Below are 25,756 nucleotides of genomic sequence, written 5' to 3'. Positions count from 1 at the left end.
ATTTACTTGTCCCCTTGAGTTTGAATGTATGCTGTCGGTGTCAGGGTTGATATAGTTTGTCCAAGTGTTTGTGTTGCAAAGTCAGAGCATCGACTATGTGCAATGTACACGTCCTTTGGTTTTGAGGAAGACCGGAATAATGTCTGTGTGTGGTGTGTACGTATGCCATCGCGGCTGCTGGCCGGCCGTTGGATCGCGGCAAAAGTTGCACCTGCTTCATCAGTACATACGTACGTACGTAGGCGCTTCTCCGTTTCCATACTTTGAGTTGCACTGGCCGACATGGGTTCTCTGGGAGGGAACCCGAAGCTTCCGCTGTCCAAGTTGCATCAATTCACACGGATTGTTGCATCTCCAGGCAAGAAACCTGAAGCTCAAACTGTTCACGGAGACTGACACCGCAGGTAACTTGCAAAGTTCAGAAACCCTGTCACTGTCTGTCCAGTTCAGACACTCGATTCTGAACACGCATCTTGTGGGCCCCACGTGCTGAGCTGTGCGTATTCTGATCTGATCCTTGGCCCATCCCACGGGCCGAGGGCGAGGAGATGCGTGCGGCGACGAGGTTATTCGTCATCTTCTTTCTCTCTCGACTCCGTTGTACAACCGCTGTTTAAACCTTTACTAATCACAAGTTGCAGCCATGATTCCGTCAGATGCAATAATACATTCTTCTCTCTGTCTCTCTGTCTACCTTACCCTTCGGCTGATTAAGAGAGGTGCATGTTGATCCCAATGTCAACCCCTACGTTGTATAAATACCCGATAGATGGGGTTTCAAAGCACCAAACCACAGCAATTAGCACCTCCTAGTTGCCACAGCAGCTAATCAAGCAAGCTAGCACCAAGCCTCCAAGGAGCAAGAAGAGAAGAAGCCTTGCTCGATCAAGCAAGGTCGAAATGGAGGTGGAGGCCAGCGCCCATGGCGACACGGCGGCGAGCAAGTTCACGCTGCCCGTGGACTCCGAGCACAAGGCCAAGTCCTTCAGACTCTTCTCCTTCGCCAACCCCCACATGCGTACCTTCCACCTCTCCTGGATATCCTTCTTCACCTGCTTCGTCTCCACCTTCGCGGCGGCACCGTTGGTGCCCATCATCCGTGACAACCTCAACCTCGCTAAGGCCGACATAGGGAATGCCGGTGTGGCATCTGTGTCTGGGTCCATCTTCTCCAGGCTTGCCATGGGTGCCATCTGCGACCTTTTAGGGCCGCGGTATGGCTGCGCCTTCCTCGTCATGCTCTCAGCACCCACAGTGTTTTGCATGGCTGTTATCGACGATGCGTCAGGCTACATCGCCGTACGCTTCCTCATTGGCTTCTCCCTCGCCACCTTCGTGTCATGCCAATATTGGATGAGCACCATGTTCAACAGTAAGATCATTGGCACGGTGAATGGCCTCGCGGCCGGCTGGGGCAACATGGGCGGTGGTGCCACACAACTCATCATGCCGCTTGTTTTCCATGCCATCCAAAAGTGTGGTGCCACACCCTTCGTGGCATGGCGTATTGCCTATTTCGTGCCGGGAATGATGCACATCGTCATGGGGTTGCTTGTGCTCACTATGGGCCAAGATCTCCCCGACGGCAACCTTGCGAGTCTCCAGAAGAAGGGGGACATGGCCAAGGACAAATTCTCGAAGGTCCTTTGGGGTGCGGTCACCAACTACCGGACATGGATATTCGTCCTCCTCTACGGCTACTGCATGGGTGTCGAGCTCACCACCGACAACGTCATCGCCGAGTACTACTACGACCACTTCCACCTTGACCTTCGCGCCGCTGGCACCATTGCCGCTTGCTTCGGCATGGCCAACATCGTCGCGCGTCCTATGGGTGGCTATCTCTCTGACCTTGGTGCCCGCTACTTCGGCATGCGTGCTCGGCTCTGGAACATCTGGATCCTCCAGACCGCTGGTGGCGCTTTCTGCATCTGGCTCGGTCGTGCATCGGCCCTTCCTGCCTCAGTCACGGCCATGGTCCTCTTTTCCATTTGTGCACAAGCTGCTTGTGGTGCTGTCTTTGGCGTCGCACCCTTCGTTTCCAGGCGTTCCCTTGGCATCATCTCCGGGCTGACCGGCGCTGGTGGCAATGTTGGCGCAGGGCTAACGCAACTTCTTTTCTTCACATCGTCGCAATACTCCACCGGGAGGGGTCTCGAGTACATGGGCATCATGATCATGGCATGCACATTACCCGTCGCTCTGGTACACTTCCCCCAATGGGGCTCCATGTTCTTCCCGGCTAGCGCTGATGCCACGGAAGAGGAATACTATGCTTCTGAGTGGTCGGAGGAGGAGAAGGGCAAGGGTCTCCATATTACAGGCCAAAAGTTCGCAGAGAACTCCCGCTCAGAGCGCGGCAGGCGCAACGTCATCCTTGCCACATCCGCCACGCCACCCAACAACACACCCCAGCACGTATAAGGCCCTTATTTTTATGTCACCTAAGAATTTTACTGTTCATCACGTATATATACAAACCGTATATCTACGTCTGCAGCCCCAGCGTAATAAGTTGTATGGGGATTTATGTTTCTACTAGTAAACTTAAGGAAACGCTGTTTTTGCGTTCCTGCTCTGTACGCATGAAATGTATTATCAATTTGAGTCCGAAATTACTACATGCACAGTTTTGATGTTTGCGTGCTTCATACACCTTCCTTCAAGTCAATTTCGAATGCTTGCACTTTCAATGTATTATCAAATTGCGTCCGAAATTACAGCCAATGTGCATTTCAAAATATATACTAGATGGATACAAAGTCCATTTTGCCGTCCCACATATTATTTGTTCTGACCCCAAAACTAGCAAAGACTCATGAGCTGCAAAATCGAATAAGTAAACCCATGAAACTATTCAATTTAAACGGTTTGAATTGGTCGATGCGTCCCATGGTGTTAGCTACTGCCACGCCAGATATAGATAGCTGATCCTAGCTACAGTATGAATAACCATTAGCATAAGTGGGACCCATATGGCAGAGGCTGGAGGATAAATCTTAGTTTTTTTTTGTCTTCTTACGATAATTCATCCCAATGCAAAATAATTAAGACACTGTTTGGATATGGTTTTACATAAAAAAAAATTGTAGGAATGGAATTCTATAAGTGCCTCCCTGATCAAAGCATTTTCGTAGGAATTTTAAGGGATTGGAATCATTTGGAATTTTTCTAGCAAGGTTGGTCTTTTGAATCATATGGATTGAATCCTATGAGATTTTTCCAAAGAATTTTCTGTAATACATTTCATAGGCATTTTCCTTTAACATCCACTAATTTTTTAATAAAAGGAATCATTTGGTTTTCCTCTGATGCAAACAGATGAACCATTTCATTCAAATTGGAAATGACATTGCATTTCTATGATTTTTTCTGTGCCTGCGGTTTTTAGAACTCTAAAAATTAAAATGGCCCTTTTTTTTCTTCCTATGGAGCCGGACCCAGGTCTGTACGTGGCTCATCCGTACAAGCCGTACTGCGTGCATGATTAGCTACTGGTGGACGTACGTAACCATGTTCCGTACGCATGTCGTTGGAGGCCTTATCAGTTGTCGTGTCAGCTGATTTGTCCACCGAACTTATCTTGTCAGCTCCAAACGGATAGCCAGCTAATAGCGTGTAAATGAGCTCTTGTCCAAGAGCATATTCAAGGATGTCACATATTTATGTTATGTTGGTCAAACACAACTTCAAATCATGAAATGAACGGACACCATGTTGAATTCGTCTGCGAATTAGAGCACCTACAGCCACAATGAACAAATCTTGACCCTTAAAATTCTGCGGACGCGTTTGGTTAGTGTGTAGGCGTGTCCGTTTTGAACCCCTATTTGTTTGTCTATGCAGCCATACTTGTCGTTTACAACATTAAATTTTATACCCAGAATTATAGTGGAAGAACGCCTCAATAAATGTTTATAAATTAGCTTCAATTTTTTCCTCGTCTGAAAAAAGTAAAGGTCAACTGAACAAGTGTCACCATGAAGTAGCAAGAATCAATCAATAAGTAATTTCTTGTCACAGTGACACATCATGCATGATCCTTGGAAATTAGTGGACAACCACAACATAGAGTTAAATACTACCACAAGTGCCGGCCACAAGAACTTTAAAACAAATATATGTACGTTTCTGCTACAAACCATCCGTGGCAGCCCAAAGTTCACGGAAGCGTCCTTGATTAAACAAATAAAAGTACAGCTCAGATACTTCTTGAAGCTGATCAACCCACGTCAAATGACTTATCAGTTATCACCACCGACGATCACATTGCAATGCATAATTCAGCTACAATTAATCTTTTGTCAAAAAGGGGATGTCCCGTGGCCTCTGTATCAGGGCGATGCATGCAGCTACATTTAATCAAGTCAAGCTAATGGGGTAAAAAATAACACCTAGGAGGTGTTTGTTTCGGAGAATTTTACCCGTCATCCCTTTACGCTGTAAAGCGAAAACGTTACTCACATTTGTTTAATCGACACCGTAAACAAGTCCCTTCGTAAACAGGTCCAGCCCAGTTATCGATCGATACCGCCCACGCTCCACCGGTAATTGCGGTATCGCTCCCTCCTCCTCTCCCCGAGCCCACTCGTCCCTGCACGATCCCTTCTTCCTCCCCTCCCGAGCGCACTCCTCCCCGCACGAACCCCTCCTCGCCCCTCCCCCCCGGAGTGCACTCCTCCCCGTCACGACCCCTCCTCGTCGTCTGTCGCCGCCTCCTCTCCGCCAAGATCGGAGCAGCCAGCGACACTAGTGATTGTGAAGGGCTGGATGCGCTTGACACCGAAGACGGCCGGCAACGCACATGCTTGGGGATGGCCGGCGGCGCACAAGACCCGAGCGGCCGGTGGCGCTTGATCTCGAGGACGGCCGGCGGCGTTTGATTTCGCGGATGGCCAGTGGTGCACAAGATCCGAGCGGCTGGCGGCGCTCGATCTAGCGGACGGTCGGCGGCGCTTGATTTCGGGGACGGCGGGCGGCGTTTGAGATCCTACTTGGCTGGGTTCGAGCAAGAGCAGGCCACCTACGGGAAGGATGGCGGCCGGCGAGCAGCAGGTCCGAGCAGGAAGAGCAAAGCAGTGGTAATCGATCCCTTTACACGAACGTGAACCAAACAGACTTAAAAAAACTCATTACACCTTCTTAAACACCGTGATATGATTAAGTTAACATTGCCGTTACCATTTCTGTAGCCAAACACCTCCCTAGATGTAAGGTCGGCTAGGTTGGACTTGGGCAGGTGTTTAATAAATTTTACATGTCTCATTTTTTTTTCCTTTCTTTTCTCACATCTTTTTTCTTAATCAGGAAAACATACATAAATAACCCACTACAAGTGTTCTTAGGAATCCCTATATGTGAGTGTAGTGTCCATTCGGAGACATCCGATTTGATACATATGAAGTAGTATTAGTTCTGCATTAGTGCGACATGTGATATATTTCGTGTTGTGTCTAGCCCTTGAGCAAGTCTTCATGTATATTTGTAGTAATGTTTAAAACTTCACAACAAATATTGATGTGTGCATAAATGGATCCAGAGGCTAGGCTCCACCATTTCGAGAAAAAAAATTGGATGTGGATATCACTAGTGTCGATCAAAAGTTCAGAATGAATTGAGCAGCAATCACATTCAGTCACATAACTAACTATCATGTGAATAAATATATTGTTTATATTGCAGGGACATGGATATATTTCTTGACTGTCAGAGATATTGCTAATTTGTTTCCATAAATAACCTTCCTGTGAATACATGATGTGCTTAAATTTTATGTAAAGCAAATACATAGTACTAGGTTGGGCACTTGAGTTTATGGTTTACCAAATTGTGAACCTGAATTTTTACTCCCTCCATCCAATAATATAACAGCATACTGCACTCTAGTGTCGAAAATGCTCTTATATTATGGCACGGAGGGCTAGGTACTAATATCAAAGTTGTATGATTTAAAAATTATTAAGGGCTATGGTGGGTGGGTGAGGGTGCAAATGGCCTGCCTGGCTATGTTGGACCTCGATACTGGATGTGTAGGACTTAGATATTTTTGGCTCGGCTTTAGAAAATCTTGTGAACAACGATCAGGTGGCTGTGTGGATGGTAGCATTGATATCTTTTTCCCCTTTTAAAACATAGGCAGGGAAATTGCAGTGTCCTGCTTCCTGGCAAGTAACACTCTTTATTTGCTTCTAGAATACATCCCTGTCTCCCTGGAAAAGCCAAAACACCCTTTCAACAAGCCTAATGCTAGCCTACTCTCTTGCTATTACAATCATCATTCATATTGCGTTCAACTATACACAACTAACGGACATATGTTGTTTAATTGCACCAACCTGGTTACCAAAATACTACTAGCTGATGAGATTACGGACGATGCAGTGAGACCATCAATCACCACATATAATATTTCATGTGTAATAATAATATGTCTATTCCGAGAAGAAATGCACCTACTAGCTTAGCTAACCCTTCGGAGTCGACTCCTTGCACGGTTTTGTACTTGGCTAGTAGCAATCAGCTCAACATGTCGAATTGTTAATTGTGAAAAAACCATGAAATATATATTACCAGGCTCTCAATTATAGATATAACACACATAAATATACTTTGACGACCCTGATAGATTCTAAGGGACAGACATACCCGTCTCTCATTTATATCCATGTTTATAATTTTAGCTACCCCGATGTCAGTATTATTAATGAAACACAAATAGAAAAAACATCCAACCAAGAATGTTACAGAAATCTTACTGAACGATTGTTTCCTGGCAGTGTTTTTTAGGGAAGGGTCTCTGGTGCATCCAATCCTGCACATTAATCTCAAACGGTGAGAGTGTGGGAATTCCAGTTCGCTCCCATGCATCCTCCTGAGCGAACTATACAAACCTTCACTCCCATGCAGCCCCAGAGTGAACGATGCAAACATTCGCTCCTCCCGACCGTATGACCCCATATGTAACATGACACTCCCCTATGAGGTAGCATGACAATAAATGGAAGCATGTATGACAACTTCTTCATGTATGGCAACTTCTCTACATAGTATGGTAATTCACCCAGCTGTAGTATGGCAATCCGGAACATGTGGGCAACTTGCCCTTTTCTGAGCATGACAATTGTCTCTTTGTTGTAGCATGCCGAATCCCTAAAATACAGCGCAATGTTAGGCCAATCCCTGCAACGTATGACTATTCTTTCTGCTATAGCATGACAATTATTTCTTCTTAGCATGGCAAATCTACCCATTATAGAATGAAAAATCCCTGTTATAGCATGGTAAATCCTAAAACGTTCTTGAGAGTCGGTTTTTGAGGGAACACTCTCTAGAGGTGTCATGTGTTCCAATGGATCTCCTAGAGCGAACAATCGTTCGTGATAGGGACACCAGGAATGACAAATTATCTCCCTGTTGGAGTAGTAATGTTATACATATGACGGAAAATGAGTGGACTATTGGAAGGGAAAATTAAATTGTGAATTTTCGGTACCCGAAATGACTTTTGAAGATGCCTAGTTCGAAACCATAAAAACAGTTGCAACATAACAAGTTAAATAAATTTCGTCGCGGAGGCCCGATACTATGATAAATAGGAAATTATATTCAAGTCCATATGGAAATAAGCTTAGTTGGTAGGATGTACATAATAAGTATGAACGGATGCCCCTGGCCATGCATCGATTCAAGCATATAATATTTTTAAAAATGTGAAATGCATTAAGCTGAACAAAAGCAGCATACAGTATACATAAAAATATAATGACTATCAAAATGCATGCGGCCTGCTTTGGGAAGAGCAACATTGTGGAAGTTCAAAGCCAAAAAAACCTGCAAAGCAACCAAGGATGAATTAGAGCTAAACAATGAACCCAACCAAGGGATTCACCTTGGAGAGCACATCGCTACCTCCCAAGACAATGCTTTCAAGGAAAGAACGTACATTCGCCAACGTGTGGATCAAATCAAGAGCTTTCACTTGAGTGGCCTGCTCAAGACACCAACATACACTAGTTGGACCAACCAGTGAAGAAACTAGTACATCCTCAAGAAGATGGTGATGCATGTACGTTGATGTTGTCTGATCGAGCAATTGAAGGCTAGATTAAAGGTTTTCACCCCCGAAACCATGAATAGACGCCCCTACACCCTACAGAGCGGCGCGGTTTCCCAAGTGCGCAAAGGTTTTCCGCCATATCTGAGAGTCGGCATATGCAAAATTGCCGGCGTAGATAGCCTCACTATCATCAGTGCAAATTATATAGCTAGTCTACGTAGGCAAGAATTAACTAAAGATACACGAGGTCATTACATGTCCCCTTGCAAGGTGTCAGTGTTAGGTTTGACATACACTTTCCAAGCCAGAGCGGCCAGTTTGCAAAGTCAGCAAATGGACTGTGTGTACGGCCAGGTTTGACATACACGTTCTAACAGTCGCCGTCGTGGCTAGCTGTCCGTTGGATCGCTGCAAAATTTGCAAGTACTTCCTCCATTCCGGTTTACTCGTCGTGGTTTTAGTTCAAATTTGAACTAAAACCACGACGAGTAAATCGGAACGGAGGGTGTAGCAAACTGACACGGTTGCATGCTCACACATTTCAGTAAGAACAAGCTGTGGACCAGGCTGGCTGGCTTTGAAGATTCTACTGTCCTTAATTAGATACTTTTTTTAAACAAGTTAATTAGGATACTTGATGACACTGTTACAAGGTATTTTGTTCACTTTATGTATAGCCAGCAAGAGAGCCAATAAACATCGTACCGAGTCTTTCTCTAGCACACTGGGACAAGGTAAAACTTTTCCTTTGTGTAAGCAGTTCAGTTCTTCGTGTGCAGCACAAGAAATTCGATTCTGGACATGCATCGTGTGACGTTGCATATTCTGATCCTTGGTCGATCCCACGGGGTGAGGGCGCGGAGATGCGCGCGGCGACGAGATTAGTGCGTTGTTTAATCGCAGCAGCTGCTGCTGCCATGATTCCGTCAGATGCAATAATACATTCTTTCCGGGTAGACCATGTTAATTGCACTTAACCTACAGCTAAGAGTTGTGGTGTGTTTATTCCCATCCCAGTGTCAACTCTGCTGTAGCAAATGAATGTGAGCGCGTCTCGCTATAAATACCAAACTGATGCGAGATTCAAATCACAAGCCATACTACCACATCACCATTAGTCCATTACTACATTGAAGCCGAGCTCAAGAGCAGCAGCAACAACCACCATTAGTTGCTTTTAGTTGTCAGGAAAGATGGAGGTCGAGGCCGGCACGCATGGCGACACCGCCACGAGCAAGTTCACGCTGCCTGTGGACTCCGAGCACAAGGCCAAGTCCATCAGGCTCTTCTCCTTCGCCAACCCGCACATGCGCACGTTCCACCTCTCCTGGATCTCCTTCTTCACCTGCTTTGTGTCCACCTTCGCCGCCGCGCCGTTAGTGCCCATCATCCGCGACAACCTCAACCTCGCCAAGGCCGACATCGGCAATGCCGGTGTGGCGTCCGTGTCCGGGTCCATCTTCTCCAGGCTTGCCATGGGGGCCGTGTGCGATCTCCTCGGCCCGCGTTATGGATGTGCCTTCCTCGTCATGCTCTCCGCACCGACTGTATTTTGCATGGCGGTCATCGACGACGCGTCGGGGTACATCGCTGTTCGTTTCCTCATCGGCTTCTCGCTTGCCACCTTTGTGTCATGCCAGTATTGGATGAGCACCATGTTCAACAGCAAGATCATCGGCACGGTGAACGGCCTAGCGGCTGGGTGGGGCAACATGGGTGGTGGCGCCACACAGCTCATCATGCCACTCGTTTTCCATGCCATCCAAAAGTGTGGTGCCACGCCCTTTGTAGCATGGCGAATTGCCTACTTCGTGCCAGGAATGATGCACATCGTGATGGGCTTGCTGGTGCTCACCCTGGGGCAAGATCTCCCTGATGGAAACCTTGCGAGCCTCCAAAAGAAGGGAGACATGGCCAAGGACAAGTTCTCCAAGGTCCTTTGGGGTGCCGTTACCAACTACCGGACATGGATCTTCGTCCTCCTCTACGGCTACTGTATGGGCGTCGAGCTCACCACCGACAACGTCATCGCCGAGTACTACTACGACCACTTCCACCTAGACCTTCGCGCTGCCGGCACCATCGCTGCCTGCTTTGGCATGGCAAACATCGTCGCGCGTCCTATGGGTGGCTACCTCTCTGACCTTGGTGCCCGCTACTTTGGCATGCGTGCTCGTCTCTGGAACATCTGGATCCTCCAGACCGCTGGTGGTGCTTTCTGCATCTGGCTCGGTCGTGCATCGGCCCTCCCTGCCTCAGTCACAGCCATGGTGCTCTTCTCCATTTGCGCGCAAGCAGCCTGTGGTGCTGTCTTTGGCGTCGCGCCCTTCGTTTCCAGGCGTTCCCTTGGTATCATCTCCGGGCTTACCGGCGCAGGTGGGAACGTGGGTGCGGGGCTCACACAACTTCTGTTTTTCACTTCATCTCAATACTCCACTGGTAGGGGTCTTGAGTACATGGGAATCATGATCATGGCATGCACTCTTCCTGTCACCCTCGTGCACTTCCCACAGTGGGGCTCCATGTTCTTTCCGGCCAGCGCAGACGCCACGGAGGAGGAGTACTACGGCTCCGAGTGGTCGGAGGAGGAGAAGAGAAACGGCCTCCATATCGCAGGCCAAAAATTCGCCGAGAACTCCCGCTCCGAGCGTGGCAGGCGCAACGTCATCCTTGCTACATCTGCAATGCCACCAAACAACACGCCCCAACATGTGTAGGGCACAAGTTTTGTTTTCTACCTTCGAAGCATACATTTACGTATATACATGCCTTACATATGTATGGCTGCAATCCAACGTGATTAATAAGTTGTATGGGGATTTACCTTTCTGCTAAACACTAGCTTCCATGCACACATGCATGCGAACGAGGGTATATGTACTATCAAATTCGGTCCGGAATTACATGAACAATTTGAAATTTTCTGTACTTTCGGTTCTTCCACCAAGGAAATTTAAATACTTGGAGTTACGTAGCCAGAATGTTCGAGCAGGTCTATAGTCACGGTGAAAGTCTAAACTAAACCAAGTGAGCAAACTGCAAATATACGAATATGTACAAAGTAAATTTTACTGTCCCAACTATTCCTCATGGATGTTTGGCTCTACCTGACTCCTAAAGTCATGAGACTATTTTAAAAAAGTTTGAATTGATGTGACTGAAATATGGTAGCCACGCCAGCTAATTGATTGTAATGACCAAGTCAAACAATTTTGTTAGTAAAATTCTCGCACTTGGTTTTTAAATAACTACCTTCTTCCTATTCGGCATTTGCTAGGGGCAAGCTAGATCCAGTTATGATGCATAGATAAATGGCGATATGCGACAATCCCGGTAGAGACGAGGGCGTAATGAGGTAGTAGTACGCCATGAGAGACTGGGGGATATGAATTGTGGAAAGGGAGTAGGAGCAATTGTGTGTGAAGAGATGGGACCTCTAAAATATGAGACGGAAACCCCTAAAATATAAAGTGTAGTTTGATTGTCCAAATATACACTTTAACCAATAATTACTTCAAAGGTACACTGTTTATTTTACATATATATAGACATTATTAGATTTTTATTCAATTGCACTTTTTCGTATGATTGTGATTTTATAATGATTGACTAAATTTTATTAGTGGAGATGGGGAAGATTAGCTCAGTTTTTGTAGCCCATCCGTAGAATGTAGCATTTTTTTCTTTTTTATTAGTAGCAACTGGTTGACGTTGCCATGTTCCGTACATACGTACAGCCTCATGTTGTTGGAGTCCTTGTCAGTTGCCGTGTCCGCTGATCATATGGATATCCTTGTCAGCTCCAAATGGATAGCCTGCTAGTAGCGTGTATATATGCTCGAATGAAAGTCAAATCAAACCTGTAAGTAGCACACATTTTATTAGTTCTTGACAAAAGTATTTAGTTTTGAATACAAAAAGAAAAATCAAGTGTCTGAGCTCTGCATCGAGATGCACACAACCTCACGAGTACATTAAAAGAGGGGTACTAGTCCAATGGTAGACGCCGCCATTTGGCGGTCTCCAGTGTCGACGTACCGGCTTCCGGTGGCTGCCTGGAATAGCGCGCAGCCGAGGAGGAGCTCAGTTGGCTGCCGGCGGCGGCCTGGAATAGCGCGCAGCCGAGTCAGTGGATCTGGTGTGGAGATGCAGTGGGTGGGTGCGCCGCCGAGCGACTGGTGGTGTGTGCGGGAGAGATTTTTTCTTTAGTGAATCTGCAGGAGAAAATTAGATGGATCGGGGATGGACCGGGGTGGGCAAATTTCCATCTCCCCAAAATACCCTTTCTGTGTGCGGGATTTTATTTTTTATTTTAATCTCGTGCGGGCAGTGGCGGAGCTAGCATTTGAGAGCAGGGTGGTCCGCTCCAATTGTTTTTTGATATACAATATGATATGTGAATGTTATAACTAATTACCAATATCCCATATAAATAGATCAATATAATCTTACAAACGAACTAAAATTCTCAATGAAATCTCATAAATGATGCTATGAATAAAGCTAAGCTGAGGTAGAAATCAGAACTGATGTGCAAAATTACGTATGTGTTCATGACTTCATGTACTAGATAGCATAGTGTAAAAAATGCAAACCCTAAACCAGAAATTGGGGGTATTCGATGCCTAAATCAGGTTGCTCACTTGCTGGCTTGCTGCCGCCGGAGACTGTTGACTGAGCGACAGCGACAGCCGCCGGCTTTGCAGCGAGGCGGAGGCAGGGCACTAGGCGGCCGGGGTCAAGGCGCAAGGCAGAGGCGTAGCGCACATGCAAGGGGCGCGAGCGCGCGGCTAGAGATGAGGGGTGGGACGGCAAGAAGGAGATGTGGGTTGGGCGCCGGCCAGCTACCACTGGAAGCCGTGTGGTCGGCGAGCCGGTGAGGCAAGGAACGGTGGCTGGGCGTCGGGGCACTCCTGTGCGAGGGTGTAAGACGAGGGGACCGCTCTGCTTGATGTGGACGAGGACGAGGGTGGACTCGATGTGGATCGGGATATCTTGGGCCCTTTTTGTCCCTGGCCCAGTTAGATATACATATGTATATAAGGCTGATCAAAAATTCCAGGGTGGGCCGCGGCCCACCCTGGCCACCCTGTAGCTCCGCCCCTGCGTGCGGGAGGCGTTTTTTCCCTCTGCCCATTTTGCCCTTCGGAGAAAAAATACTACTCCTTCGCTGGACAAGTATTGATCACGTTGGACCATCAGATCTACTGATTGGATGTCTGATATTTCTTTGTCCTTACCGTAAAAGGCCTCCATTAAAAATCTTGAGAAAGCACCCGGTGAAAAATGTATTGCTATCAAAAGAAGAAAACATCTCCATAAACAAGAACATATCCTAGCTCGCTGCCCTAGTGTGAAGACTAGGCCGACATAAATGTCGAGTAAAGAGCATAACTAGTATTTGCGTAAATAAGTTCATATCTGAGAGCAAATTCAACCATGTCAGATATTGAATGTTCATTGGTCGAACTGAACTGAATCTTGAAATGTGAGGATACTAATGTTGAATTTGTGGACAAAATGTTTAAGCTAAGACGGAGGCTGGAGGCCATGCCGGAAGGGCAATAGCATTAGCTGCATAGTTTGCCATTTGCTCGATTCAGCAGAGGTAACATTTTGAGTTTTCTTTATGTACAAGTCCACTTATTGACCCATATGTACAACATTAAAATTTTATATTCAGAATTAGAGTGGAAGAGCGGCATGATTTCGATAAAGATTTATAACTAGAGTCAATTTCTTTTTTAAAATAGGGTCAATAGGAGAAGTGTCACCATAAATTAGCAACTATATATCAATCAACAAGGAATTTCTTGTCACAGCTAGACAGCTTGATCCTTGGAAATTAGTCGACAACCACAACATAGAATAAAATACTGCAACAAGTGCCGACCACACAAGAACCATTCAAAGGAAACATGTGTACGTTTCTACTAGCAAGCTTTCGTGGTAGCCCAAGGTTCATGAAAGCGTCCTTGATTAAACAAATAAAAGTACGGCTCTTGTACTTCTTGAAGCTGATCAACCCACGTCGAATTGTTTATCACCATCGACAATGATATTTCATTATAAAAATCAGCTAGATAATTAACCAGGTCATTAAGTGGGCAACAATAAAACAGGTCGGCTTGGACATGGGCAGCTCTATAATGGACTTTACAATTTATATATGTGCATATATCTTGCTTTTTGCTAGATTGGGAGAATGAACTTACATTAATAGCCCACATACGAGTGCCAAACACAAATACGTAATGAATATATATGAGTCTTAAACTCGTAATCATGTTCAGTCACATGGATATTTGTTCAATGTAATATATATTGCCAAAAAAATTCCATAACTATCCCGTGCATATGTGAGGTGCTTTATTTGTTGATAAAAGAAAATAAATACTAGGATGGTTGGTTGAGTTTAATATTTCTGAATTACGTGTCTTACTTTTAAGTGTTGATATATATTTAATATTGAAGTTTTGTGACTAATAATTTTTCAAGGATTACAACAAGAGGGGATGACCACATGGCTAGTAGCTAAATACTCCTACCATTCCAAAAGCGAACACACATTTCAAAAATCATGTTTGACCATATGTGACCAAGGAATGTAGGTTATGTGCCACCTGATTTTGGTTTCACATGATTCATATGTTTATGGTGTAATTTATGATAAAAGTTAAATCTAAAATTGTGTGCACAACCTTATAAACAAGAATGAAGGGAGTACCTGCTAGGCCCTTTAATTTTGAATCAGCTTTTGAAATATCTTGTGAACAAAGATCAGGTGGTTGTGGTTGCTAGCAAGGACATATTTTTTTTCCCTTCAAAAACAACATCGGCTTGAAAATTGTATTGTCATGCTTCCTGGCACTTAACACTATTCGCATCTTCTATATACAAAAGAGTAACTAAAAGCATATATTGTAGTTGAGAATACATCCTTGTCTCCCTCGAAAAGCCAAACCACTCTTTCAAGAAGCCCTAATGCCAGTCTACCCTCCTGCTATCACATAATCAGCATGCATACTGCATTCAATTATACCCACCTAATGGACATCATTTAATTTCACCAACCTGATTACAAACTACTAGCTTATTAGATTACGGTGATGGAGGAAGAACAACAACCACAATATGTAATATTGCATGTGTTGTGTAATAACATATGTATTTGGAGAAGAAATGCAGCTACCTAGCTAACCATTCAGAGTCTAATCTTTGCATGAATTTGTACTCGGATAGTAGCAAGCGGTTCTGTCATATCCACTTGTTCTTGTGGAAAAGTGACGCAATATGTATATTGGCATTGACATAATATGTCTCTCATTCTCTACATATACATGTGTTAACACTCTTGAATACTCCGGTATTATTTATGAAAATGAAGTTACACAAACAAAAGAAAGCATCTAACCAATAATAATATACATAATTATAATTAGTAGATAGCAGAAAACCTAAGAAATATTATATGGGAAAAAGAAAACTGTTAATTCTTGAAGATATCTATAACATGAAATTATAAAACATTTGCAACACAAAAAGTTAAAGGGAAACTATAGGGAAAGCCTGATATTGTGATAAATAGGAACCGAAGTCCAACATAAGTAAACTATGTTAGTAGGATTGCAAATATGCCTCTCACCCAAATGAATTAGGCTCACTAACTCCCTATTGCTAGGATATCTTGAGCCATTTTTTAGTTCAAGGAGGAATGAAAAATCCCCCGCCTCCTCCACCCCCATATGTGCATTGATCCATACATATAACTTTGATAGTGATGTGCAAATGAGCCAAAACCATACAAAGGAGACAAGGATAAACTAAAGCTAATCAATGAACGATAAACCAAGCGATTCACCTTGGAGCGGACATCACTCTCTCCCAAGACATCACATTCAAAACGAAGAGGACGCACATAAACAAAAGGCTTAATCTCCAGGGTCATCGAAGAAACTACAGCCTCAACAACATCATGATATATGTGCATTGATGTTGTTTGATCTAGTAACCGAAGACCAGACTAAGGGTTTTTCCCCAAAACCATGAGTAGACGCCCCTACACACCAGGTAGATCGACCCAGGATATACCAAGAGTGAAATGGCTCGTTTGTGCTGCATCTCGGGACGAATTTGTAATCAGAGTACGCAGGATTGCCGACACAACACTTGTTTTGAGTTGGCTGAAACTGATTAGCATCGCACGTCAGCGTGAATTAGTCTGCCAAGGTAAGAATTAACTAAAGATACACGAGGTCATTACCTGTCCCCTACTCCCCTTGCGTGCTCTCACTGTCGAGTCATGTTTGACATATGCTTTCCAGGCCGGAATGGCCAGCTTGCAAAGTCAGCTGATCGACTGTGTGTGTATGTGCGTGTGATGCGCGTACGTATGCCGTTGTCGCCTCGCCGCTAGTCGTGGCTGGCTGGCCGTTGGGTCGCTGCAAAAGTTGCAAGCAACAAACTGAAACCATTGCAGCCATGTTCCCATTTCAGCAACAAACTAATAACAACCTATCGGCCTGGGCTTTGAAGATTCTCTACACTAGTCCTATTTGGCTCCCACAACGCAAACTGTCATCCTTTTACACATTTTATGTTGTCAGCCAAATATTTGGACGCTTCATGACGTACTATTAGAAGGCACCAATTCATATGCGTGAAGGTTCCTTGCGCCGCTAAGTAATCTTTTTACACATTTTATGTTGTTATATAGTACTTGTTAACCACATGTTTGTTACATCATGATCGTATATTTTCTTCGAGGCATAGGGCGGAGCGAAATGCGCGGTAGTCCTAATAGTTTTCTTTGTGTAGAAATTCGATTCTGGACACGCATCCTGTGACGTGCAGTGCATATTCTGATCCTTGGTCCATCCCACGGGGTGAGGGCGCGGAGATGCGCGCGGCGACGAGATTACTTAGCTGTCCTGCTCATCTTCCTACCTCTCTCGACCCTGCTGTACGTGCCTTGTTTAATCTCCCATGATTCCGTCAGGTGCAATAATACACATTCTTTCCTTGTTAGACAATGCTAATTGCACTTACAGCCGGTAAAGAGATGAGAGTTGAGAGACGTTCAATCATCCCAATGTCAACTCTCTGCTGCCTGCAAATGCAAATGTATGCACGCGCATCTGCCTATAAATACCTCGCGGATGCATGACCAAAAGAACAACCCCATCGCCATTACATTCCAGGCCAAGCTCAGCAGCAGCACCCACCATCGTTAGCTGCTCATAGTTTTGAGTGCAACTAGGCTAGCTCAAGAAAGATGGAGGTGCAGGCCGGCTCTCATGCCGACGCCGCGGCGAGCAAGTTCACGCTGCCGGTGGACTCCGAGCACAAGGCCAAGTCCTTCAGGCTCTTCTCCTTCGCCAACCCCCACATGCGCACCTTTCACCTCTCGTGGATCTCCTTCTTCACCTGCTTCGTCTCCACCTTTGCTGCGGCGCCCCTCGTGCCCATCATCCGCGACAACCTCAACCTTGCCAAGGCTGACATCGGCAATGCCGGTGTCGCGTCCGTGTCTGGGTCCATCTTCTCCAGGCTGGCCATGGGCGCTATCTGTGACTTGCTTGGCCCACGGTATGGTTGTGCCTTCCTCGTCATGCTCTCGGCACCGACCGTCTTCTGCATGGCCGTCATCGATGATGCCTCAGGGTACATCGCCGTCCGCTTCCTCATTGGCTTCTCCCTCGCCACCTTCGTGTCGTGCCAATATTGGATGAGCACCATGTTCAATAGCAAGATCATTGGCACGGTCAATGGCTTGGCTGCAGGCTGGGGCAACATGGGTGGCGGCGCCACGCAGCTCATCATGCCACTTGTCTTCCACGCAATCCAAAAGTGTGGTGCCACGCCCTTCGTGGCATGGCGTATTGCCTACTTCGTGCCGGGAATGATGCACATTGTGATGGGCTTGCTGGTGCTCACCATGGGGCAAGATCTCCCTGACGGCAACCTTGCGAGCCTCCAGAAGAAGGGAGACATGGCCAAGGACAAGTTCTCCAAGGTCCTTTGGGGCGCTGTCACCAACTACCGGACATGGATCTTCGTCCTCCTCTACGGCTACTGCATGGGTGTCGAGCTCACCACCGACAATGTCATCGCCGAGTACTACTACGATCACTTCCACCTAGACCTCCGCGCTGCAGGCACCATCGCCGCTTGTTTCGGCATGGCAAACATTGTCGCGCGTCCTATGGGGGGCTACCTCTCTGACCTTGGTGCCCGCTACTTCGGCATGCGAGCTCGCCTTTGGAACATCTGGATCCTCCAAACTGCCGGTGGCGCTTTCTGCATCTGGCTCGGTCGTGCGTCAGCCCTCCCTGCCTCAGTGACTGCCATGGTTCTCTTCTCCATCTGCCCCAAGCCGCGTGTGGTGCTGTATTTGGCGTCGCACCCTTCGTTTCTAGACGTTCCCTTGGCATCATCTCTGGGCTGACCGGTGCTGGTGGAAACGTGGGTGCGGGGCTCACGCAGCTTCTCTTCTTTACTTCATCACAATACTCCACTGGAAGGGGTCTCGAGTACATGGGCATCATGATCATGGCATGCACGCTGCCTGTCGCTCTTGTGCACTTCCCACAGTGGGGCTCGATGTTCTTCCCGGCCAGCGCCGACGCCACAGAGGAGGAATACTATGCCTCCGAGTGGTCGGAGGAGGAGAAGAACAAGGGTCTCCATATTGCTGGCCAAAAGTTTGCCGAGAACTCACGATCGGAGCGTGGAAGGCGCAACGTCATCCTTGCCACGTCCGCCACGCCACCCAACAATACGCCCCAGCACGTATAAGACCGGATTGTTTTTCATATACTATGTACAAGTACTGAACATCGGCTGTAATAAGGTGTACGCATTTATATTTCCAGTGTAGACTTGTGTAATGCGTTTCTTACACACGAAATGTTTTGGTGTGTGCATGCACGCATGCGAGGTACCTGTGGTCTGAATTTACAGCAACTTTGAGATTATGTGTCTTGTGTACCTCCGATTCCTCTCCTGGCAAGTTTACATACATAATCTGCAAAATGGCAGTGGCTCTCAGTTAATTTTCTCCATACATGAGTTATTAATTTCTTAAGTGAGTTACTAATAGTATACCTAAATCGTGAACCTAAGTTAGCACCTGCCTTAGAAAAACAAAATACTTCATTTAAATTTGAGGTTTCACTTTTTTTTTTTTTGAGGTTTCAAGACCACCAAATAATTCCACATCTCCCGCAAGCTAATAGTTGTTTCATTGAGGAACAACACTTCCACTCTCACCCATGTTCCAAATAAATAGTAATATACCAATGACTAGAAATTTCAAATTAACAACTAGCTAATTAATTATTGAAAGAGTTTAGGTATTCTGATTGAGGGGTCATGGCGGAAGTACATGTTGGTGAGGTTTGAATTAACCTTTATAAATGAGATTCAAAACTTCAACTAGGGATCTAGCCTTCCGTGGACTCTTAATTGAATTTCAATTACCATGATTACAGTGGAAGTTTTAATTTGACCTTATATATTTTTTCAATGGTTTGGACAAGCTTTTTTGGTAGCTGAAATTTCTGCACCTATGTCCAAACTCCACTTTGTCCATCCATTTTCCATTCAATTATTGGGAGTCCCTGAAGACATCCAATATTCAAAAAATGTAGTCACTGACCCTGACTTTTAATGTGATATTTACAACGTAAGAAAGTGTGGAGTTATAAGCAAAATTAGTATCAAAATCATGAAAAGAGAGCATATTGATGTTTATATAGAGAGTAAATTCCATTTGTAACAGGTATATGAGACAAAGCGTAACTTTTTGCAATATTTGGTTTCCATGGCATGCTAACCATTCAGGAGTCAAAATCATATCAGACTGAGCAATTGGGCAAATTTGACACGGCGCTGCTATGTATTTATCTACCAAGGTCGCACTCGCTTGCTCAGCTCTGATCACAACTATAAGTTCATGCGTACCTCACATTTCCTTTGACTTTGCCAAATAATTTAAGCTTAATTTCCACCCTAGCTTTGGTTTCGTGTCTCTTTCATATTCTAATTAACTAAAAGAGATGACAGTTTAGTTAACCAAAAGAAGGTTGTAATGCCAAATAAGTTCACACAGGAGCTTCCATATCTTATCTATCGATTGCACTCTCTAAGTTGACATTGGATCAGGCAATGCCCAAGACTCCAACTCCACTTTTCATCTGATTAAATACCTTTCTCAGTTTAATATTGAAATGTCGTTTGTAGGGGGTGATAAGCCATTTGCCGTGGAGTCATCAGCTCCAGCAAGTACCTGAGTTGTACCTTTCATTTGTTTAATGGTGACACTTCCATGAACTTTGGGGTAGCTACCACACGCGTATCCTTGCTGTCTGGAAGGCCAAAATGTTTCTTTGAATGGTTCTTGTAGTTGACACTTGTAGTAGTGGTAATACTTAACTCTGTTTTGTAGTTGTTGACTAACTGCAATGGATGATGCTGACTCACGTGATGCTGAGGCACTACAAGAAACTACAGTTCATTATTTTCCATGATAATTGATTTATTAATTGTTAGCATTTATTCAGTTGGCCATAATTTTTCCACTCTAGTCTAGAACTGAAATTTTGAGCACATACATATATATGGTCCAGCCCAAGTCAATTTTCTCAAAAAGGAGAAAAATGCTTAATCAATTATCAATTCGAAAAATTACGGGCCTGTTTGAGCACATAATTTTCACAGGAATTTAGAGTATTGCAACATTTGTGAACTTTTTCTATGCAGATTGTTCGATTTACATGTGTGTGTGATCAATTGTGTTCAATAGGACTTTCTTCATGTATGGGATATCATTTGCATCATGTATTGTGAGATACTTTCCACTGTTTCGTATATCTCCCAAATATCATATGATTTTACTATGGTGTGTTGTATTCACGGCGTCATGATCATATAGGTACGTACACAGAGATTATATGTTAGCTCCATGGACTTTGGCCGTAGGGAGCCTTAGTCACCGGAGGATAATGTTCATGGACTTTGGCCACGCAGCAATATATTTGTAAACGTTGGTCGGATATATATGCACATGAACCGACAGGATAAGATGATAAGCTCTTACAGAGCCGGGCTGTACGTGAATATGATCTGATCTGCAGAGAAATGTATATCTGTCGGCAATGTCAAACGCCAACTAGCTTGTCAATCGTGCATGGAACATTCTATTTAATCCACGTACGTCAAGCACAGCTATAATTAGCCAACTTTATTTTTGGATGTACGTTTCCTGTACGATAGCCCCAATAGTAGGGAATTGTGGTCACCCGTTAGGGAAGGTAATTTTTTGGACCAGGTGCATTTTCCGTTTTGGTAAGTCAAACTTTCTCAAACTTCACGTTTTGGTAACTTTCTTTTAGCACCAATTTTCATGAAAAAGCAGGAATTTCAAAGTTTTTGAAAAAGTCAGCAAAAAAAATCTGACATCTGTATAATTTCACTTTCATGAATTACAAATCTCACGTATTTTAAACTTAAAAGACACATAAGCAGAATTTTATAATGAACCAGATGGCATACAGAAGGGCGCCTCAAAACACCCCATATTAGCACACCAATGGGGTGCACCCAGCTCTTATTGCGCCCCTTTGCTGGATTTTTCCAGAAGGTGCCTTTTGGAGGGTAACTTGGCAATTGGCACCGACCGTAGGATCACCTAGGATTTTTTTTGTTTCTGAATTTTCAGAGTTAAGGATCTCCGAGAATCAATTATATTGAGGTGTCTGGTGGTTGTCATATGTGATCAATAAACCACCTAAAACGTGACAGGTACTTTGGCAATTGTCAAAAAAATAAACAGTATTGTTAGTCTTTTTTTGCGAGAAAACTTCCGACCTATTCATCAACTCTCAAAGTAGTACAAAGAACATCAGAAGTAAAAATTACATCCAGGTCTATAGACCATCTAGCGACAACTACAAGCATTGGAGCGAGCCGAAGGCGCCGCTGTCATCGCCCCTCCCTCATCGGAATCGGGCAAACATTGTTGTAGTAGAAAATCGAGAAATTGCCGTGCTAAGGCCCCATATGACCAGCGCACTAACAGCAGCTATCGCCGATGAAGAGAAGCCTGGATCAGACAGTATTGGTAGTTGACGGTGACGAAAAATGGTTGAGGGACAAAAGATACACTACACTATAAGTCGAGGGACAAAAATACAGTTAGCTTGCAAAACAATGGTTAAATTTGTCATGTACAAACAAGACAACTAATTGCAATAACACTACTTACTAGATAAGTTGATTTTTCTGCAAGGTATATTTGAACAAAGTTTTGCATGTCTTCAAACTTTTCGATAAATTTTGAAGATGCACAAGTACATGAATAGTCTTACAGTGAGACATCCACCTTAAGTACGCATTGAGTTATTTGCATCATTAACTTATATCCGGCAGTACGTGCAACCAAACATTTTACAGTTTACTAGTATGTACTAAATCATTTCGTTGAAGTCTTTACTACTGTCAAGGACATGTTCTTGACTAGTTTCTTTTTAAGATCTATTTATTGTATGCTAAAATAGCAAGCATACATGAACACTTGGAACAAAAAAAATAGCACTTTATTTCCATTTCACTCAAAGGCCTTTATACTCACCAATTGTTTACACATTTGTCGGTAGATGAAGAACCGGGGGTACACAGATTCAGAATGGCAAAACAGATTCAGACTGTTCATTTAACTTTGGAACCGACGTCCCAAGTGGACACGTACATAAACACCCTCGCTCGCATGCAGTGCACATGCACATGCATCCACGCATTTCCCGCGCGTACATAGAAAATTCACTGCCCATATATACTTACGGAAATGTAAAACAGTCAAAAAACATACTTGCGGATTTCAGGCGTATATATATACACGATGTGTATATAATACGCGCACTGTACGTGTACACAGGTAAAGAAAAGCTCAAGTCTTATGCGTGCTGGGGAGTGTTGTTGGGGGGTGTGGCGGCCGTGGCAAGGATGACGTTGCGCCTGCCACGCTCCGAGCGGGAGTTCTCGGCAAACTTTTGGCCGGGGATATGGAGACCCTTCTTCTTCTCCTCCTCCGTCCACTCGGCGGCATAGAAGTCTTCCTCGGTGGCGTTGGCATTGGGCGGCAAGAGCATGGATCCCCACTGTGGGAAGTGCACGAGCGCCACGGGGAGCGTGCAGGCCATTATCATGATACCCATGTACTCGAGCCCCCTGCCCGTGCCATACTTCGACGAAGTGAAAAAGAGCAATTGTGTTAGCCCGGCGCCAAAGTTGCCACCAGCTCCACTCAGGCCCGAAATGATGCCGAGGGAGCGGCGGGAGACGAAGGGGATGACACCAAAGACCGCACCGCACGCCGCCTGAGCGCAGATGGAGAAGAGGACCATGGCAGTGATGGATTCAGGGAGGGCTTTCGCACGGCCGAGCCAGAGGCAGAAAGCGCCACCGGCAGTCTGGAGGATCCAGATGTTCCAGAGGCGGGCACGCATGCCGAAGTAGCGGGCACCGAGGTCGGAGAGGTAGCCACCCACGGGCCTAGCGACGATGTTGGCCATGCCGAAGCAGGCAGCGATGGTGCCGGATGTCCGGAGGTCAAGGTGGAAGTGGTCGAAGTAGTACTCGGCGATGACGTTGTCGGTGGTGAGCTCGACACCCATGCAGTATCCATACAGAAGGACGAAGATCCACGTACGGTAGTTTGTGACAGCACCCCACACAACCTTGGAGAACTTGTCCTTGGCCATGTCTCCCTTCTTCTGGAGGCTCGCAAGGTTGCCGTCAGGGAGATCTTGCCCCATGGTGAGCACCATCAAGCCCATCACGATGTGCATCATCCCCGGCACAAAGTAGGCAATACGCCATGCTACAAAGGGCGTGGCACCACACTTTTGGATGGCGTGGAAGACGAGTGGCATGATGAGCTGAGTGGCACCGCCACCCATGTTGCCCCAACCAGCCGCCAGGCCGTTGACAGTGCCGATGATCTTGCTGTTGAACATGGTGCTCATCCAGTACTGGCACGACACGAACGTCGCGAGGGAGAAGCCGATGAGGAAGCGGACGGTGATGTAGCCAGCCGCATCATCGATGAGGGACATGCAGAAGACGGTGGGCGCCGCGAGCATGACGAGGAAGGCGCAGCCATAGCGAGGGCCAAGGAGGTCGCAGATGGCCCCCATGGCGAGCCTGGAGAAGATAGACCCGGACACGGACGCCACCCCAGCGTTGCCGATGTCGGCCTTGGCGAGGTTGAGGTTGTCGCGGATGATGGGGACGAGCGGCGCGGCGGCGAAGGTGGAGACGAAGCAGGTGAAGAAGGAGATCCAGGAGAGGTGGAAGGTGCGCATGTGCGGGTTGGCGAAGGAGAAGAGCCTAAAGGACTTGGCCTTGTGCTCCGAGTCCACCGGCAGCGAGAACTTGCTCGCAGCCTCGTCGCCGGCGCCATGGGAGCTCGACTCCACCTCCATCTTCCTCGAGCTTGCTATAGCTTAGTCGCACTGGCAACTAAGTGCGTCTCTAATGGTGGTTGCTGCTGCTCCTAGATGGAGCTTGCAATGTCGCTGGTGTTTTTTGCTTTGGATCTGGGATCGGCGAGGTATTTATAACCGAGCCGCGCTCGCATGCAGCTCGCAGAGTTGACATTGGGATCTGATCTTACTCGATTCCTGAAGATTCTAGCCAGTTTCACAGCTATAGCTAGGTTAACCAGCAACCTGGCCTTTGGGCGTTGTAGAAAAGCAATTACAGGTAGCATAGCTAGCAGCGCAGATTCAATAAACTAGTCCTGTGCATTGCACCCTACGGAATCATTCATGTTAAACAAAGCAATTAATGGAGGGAGCCGAGTGAGATTGTTGATTAATCGCTCCAGTTTTGGCTTAATCTGGCCCCATCCTTTGGAGAGCGTTGAATCTGGAGGAGGAAAAGGTTAATCAACCGATTGTTAAGGGATGCTAGGCTAGATCCTCGCCGCCGCATCTCCTGCGCCCGTGCCTTTTGGGGGCCCCGGTACGGGTGGTTATCCCATGGGATCGGCCAAGGATCAGCGCGTGACTCGACGCGTGGATCCAGCGCTCATTGACTTGGGTGCCGGTTCGGGGCACAGCCTGATCTTTTGTGTGCCCACTTGGGCACTTGCTGCTGTCAGCAGCAGCTGAGAATCAAGCAGCAGGTTCGCCTTCTTGATTTGGCGGAACTAATGTGGGATACTGTTCACATGGGTTGAACTAATTTGGGTAAATTTAAAACCCAAGCAGATTTTAGCAAAAATTCGATAAGCAAAATTTGAATTAGGTTTGGGTTTGCATCGAAATTTTGTTTGGTAAAAAAGTGAATTCCGCTTAGTTGAATTTGGAGCGAGGATATTTGAATCATGATTGAGTGTTCAATTCAACTATGGCGAAATGACTTCGCCCCTTCGAGAACATGTACAGCCAAATATTTACCTCCGCCAGCCTGGATAAAAGGCTGGAATCTTTACCTATGAAAATATTCAGTAAAAATGGACTTTTTGTCACCACGACAATAATTTTGGAGCGGTGGCAGTATTTTTCTTTTTGAGATTTCAATTTGGTACAAACATTTCTTACTATTCAATCATGCATGCGAACCCTTGATCTTGGAGGAAATCGAGCACGCAAACGGTTGTGTGTTAGTCCTAGCCTATGTCGTGGTGTCATCTGT

The 25,756-nt window shown here is 45.7% G+C and overlaps 3 protein-coding genes and 1 pseudogene across 3 annotated transcripts; 3 read left to right on the top strand and 1 right to left on the bottom strand.

The window, feature by feature from the left end:
• The first annotated feature begins 800 nt into the window (after positions 1 to 800).
• LOC119325166 (high-affinity nitrate transporter 2.1-like) lies at positions 801 to 2,645 on the top strand. The gene has a single exon (XM_037598920.1). The coding sequence runs from the start codon at positions 901 to 903 to the stop codon at positions 2,422 to 2,424; it is 1,524 nt and encodes a 507-aa protein (XP_037454817.1). The 5' UTR covers positions 801 to 900; the 3' UTR covers positions 2,425 to 2,645.
• A 6,521-nt stretch (positions 2,646 to 9,166) lies between these two features.
• LOC119325486 (high-affinity nitrate transporter 2.1-like) lies at positions 9,167 to 10,948 on the top strand. The gene has a single exon (XM_037599228.1). It carries the CDS (start codon positions 9,250 to 9,252, stop codon positions 10,771 to 10,773), a length of 1,524 nt encoding a protein of 507 aa, XP_037455125.1. The 5' UTR covers positions 9,167 to 9,249; the 3' UTR covers positions 10,774 to 10,948.
• A 6,302-nt stretch (positions 10,949 to 17,250) lies between these two features.
• On the top strand, positions 17,251 to 19,018 carry LOC119325485 (annotated as a pseudogene).
• A 3,665-nt stretch (positions 19,019 to 22,683) lies between these two features.
• LOC119325484 (high-affinity nitrate transporter 2.1-like) lies at positions 22,684 to 24,623 on the bottom strand. The gene has a single exon (XM_037599227.1). It carries the CDS (start codon positions 24,538 to 24,540, stop codon positions 23,011 to 23,013), a length of 1,530 nt encoding a protein of 509 aa, XP_037455124.1. The 5' UTR covers positions 24,541 to 24,623; the 3' UTR covers positions 22,684 to 23,010.
• Positions 24,624 to 25,756: the final 1,133 nt, after the last annotated feature.

This window comes from Triticum dicoccoides, chromosome 6B, assembly GCF_002162155.2.
Source record: "Triticum dicoccoides isolate Atlit2015 ecotype Zavitan chromosome 6B, WEW_v2.0, whole genome shotgun sequence".
NCBI classification, from domain to species: domain Eukaryota; kingdom Viridiplantae; phylum Streptophyta; class Magnoliopsida; order Poales; family Poaceae; genus Triticum; species Triticum dicoccoides.
The sequence above is the reverse complement of the archived record's forward strand: the minus strand, read 5'-3'. Positions and strand labels throughout refer to the sequence as shown.

Coding starts and splice junctions, on each gene's coding strand:
- LOC119325166 (XM_037598920.1), top strand. CDS start 901: ATGGAGGTGGAGGCCAGCGCCCATGGCGACACGGCGGCGAGCAAGTTC.
- LOC119325486 (XM_037599228.1), top strand. CDS start 9,250: ATGGAGGTCGAGGCCGGCACGCATGGCGACACCGCCACGAGCAAGTTC.
- LOC119325484 (XM_037599227.1), bottom strand. CDS start 24,540: ATGGAGGTGGAGTCGAGCTCCCATGGCGCCGGCGACGAGGCTGCGAGC.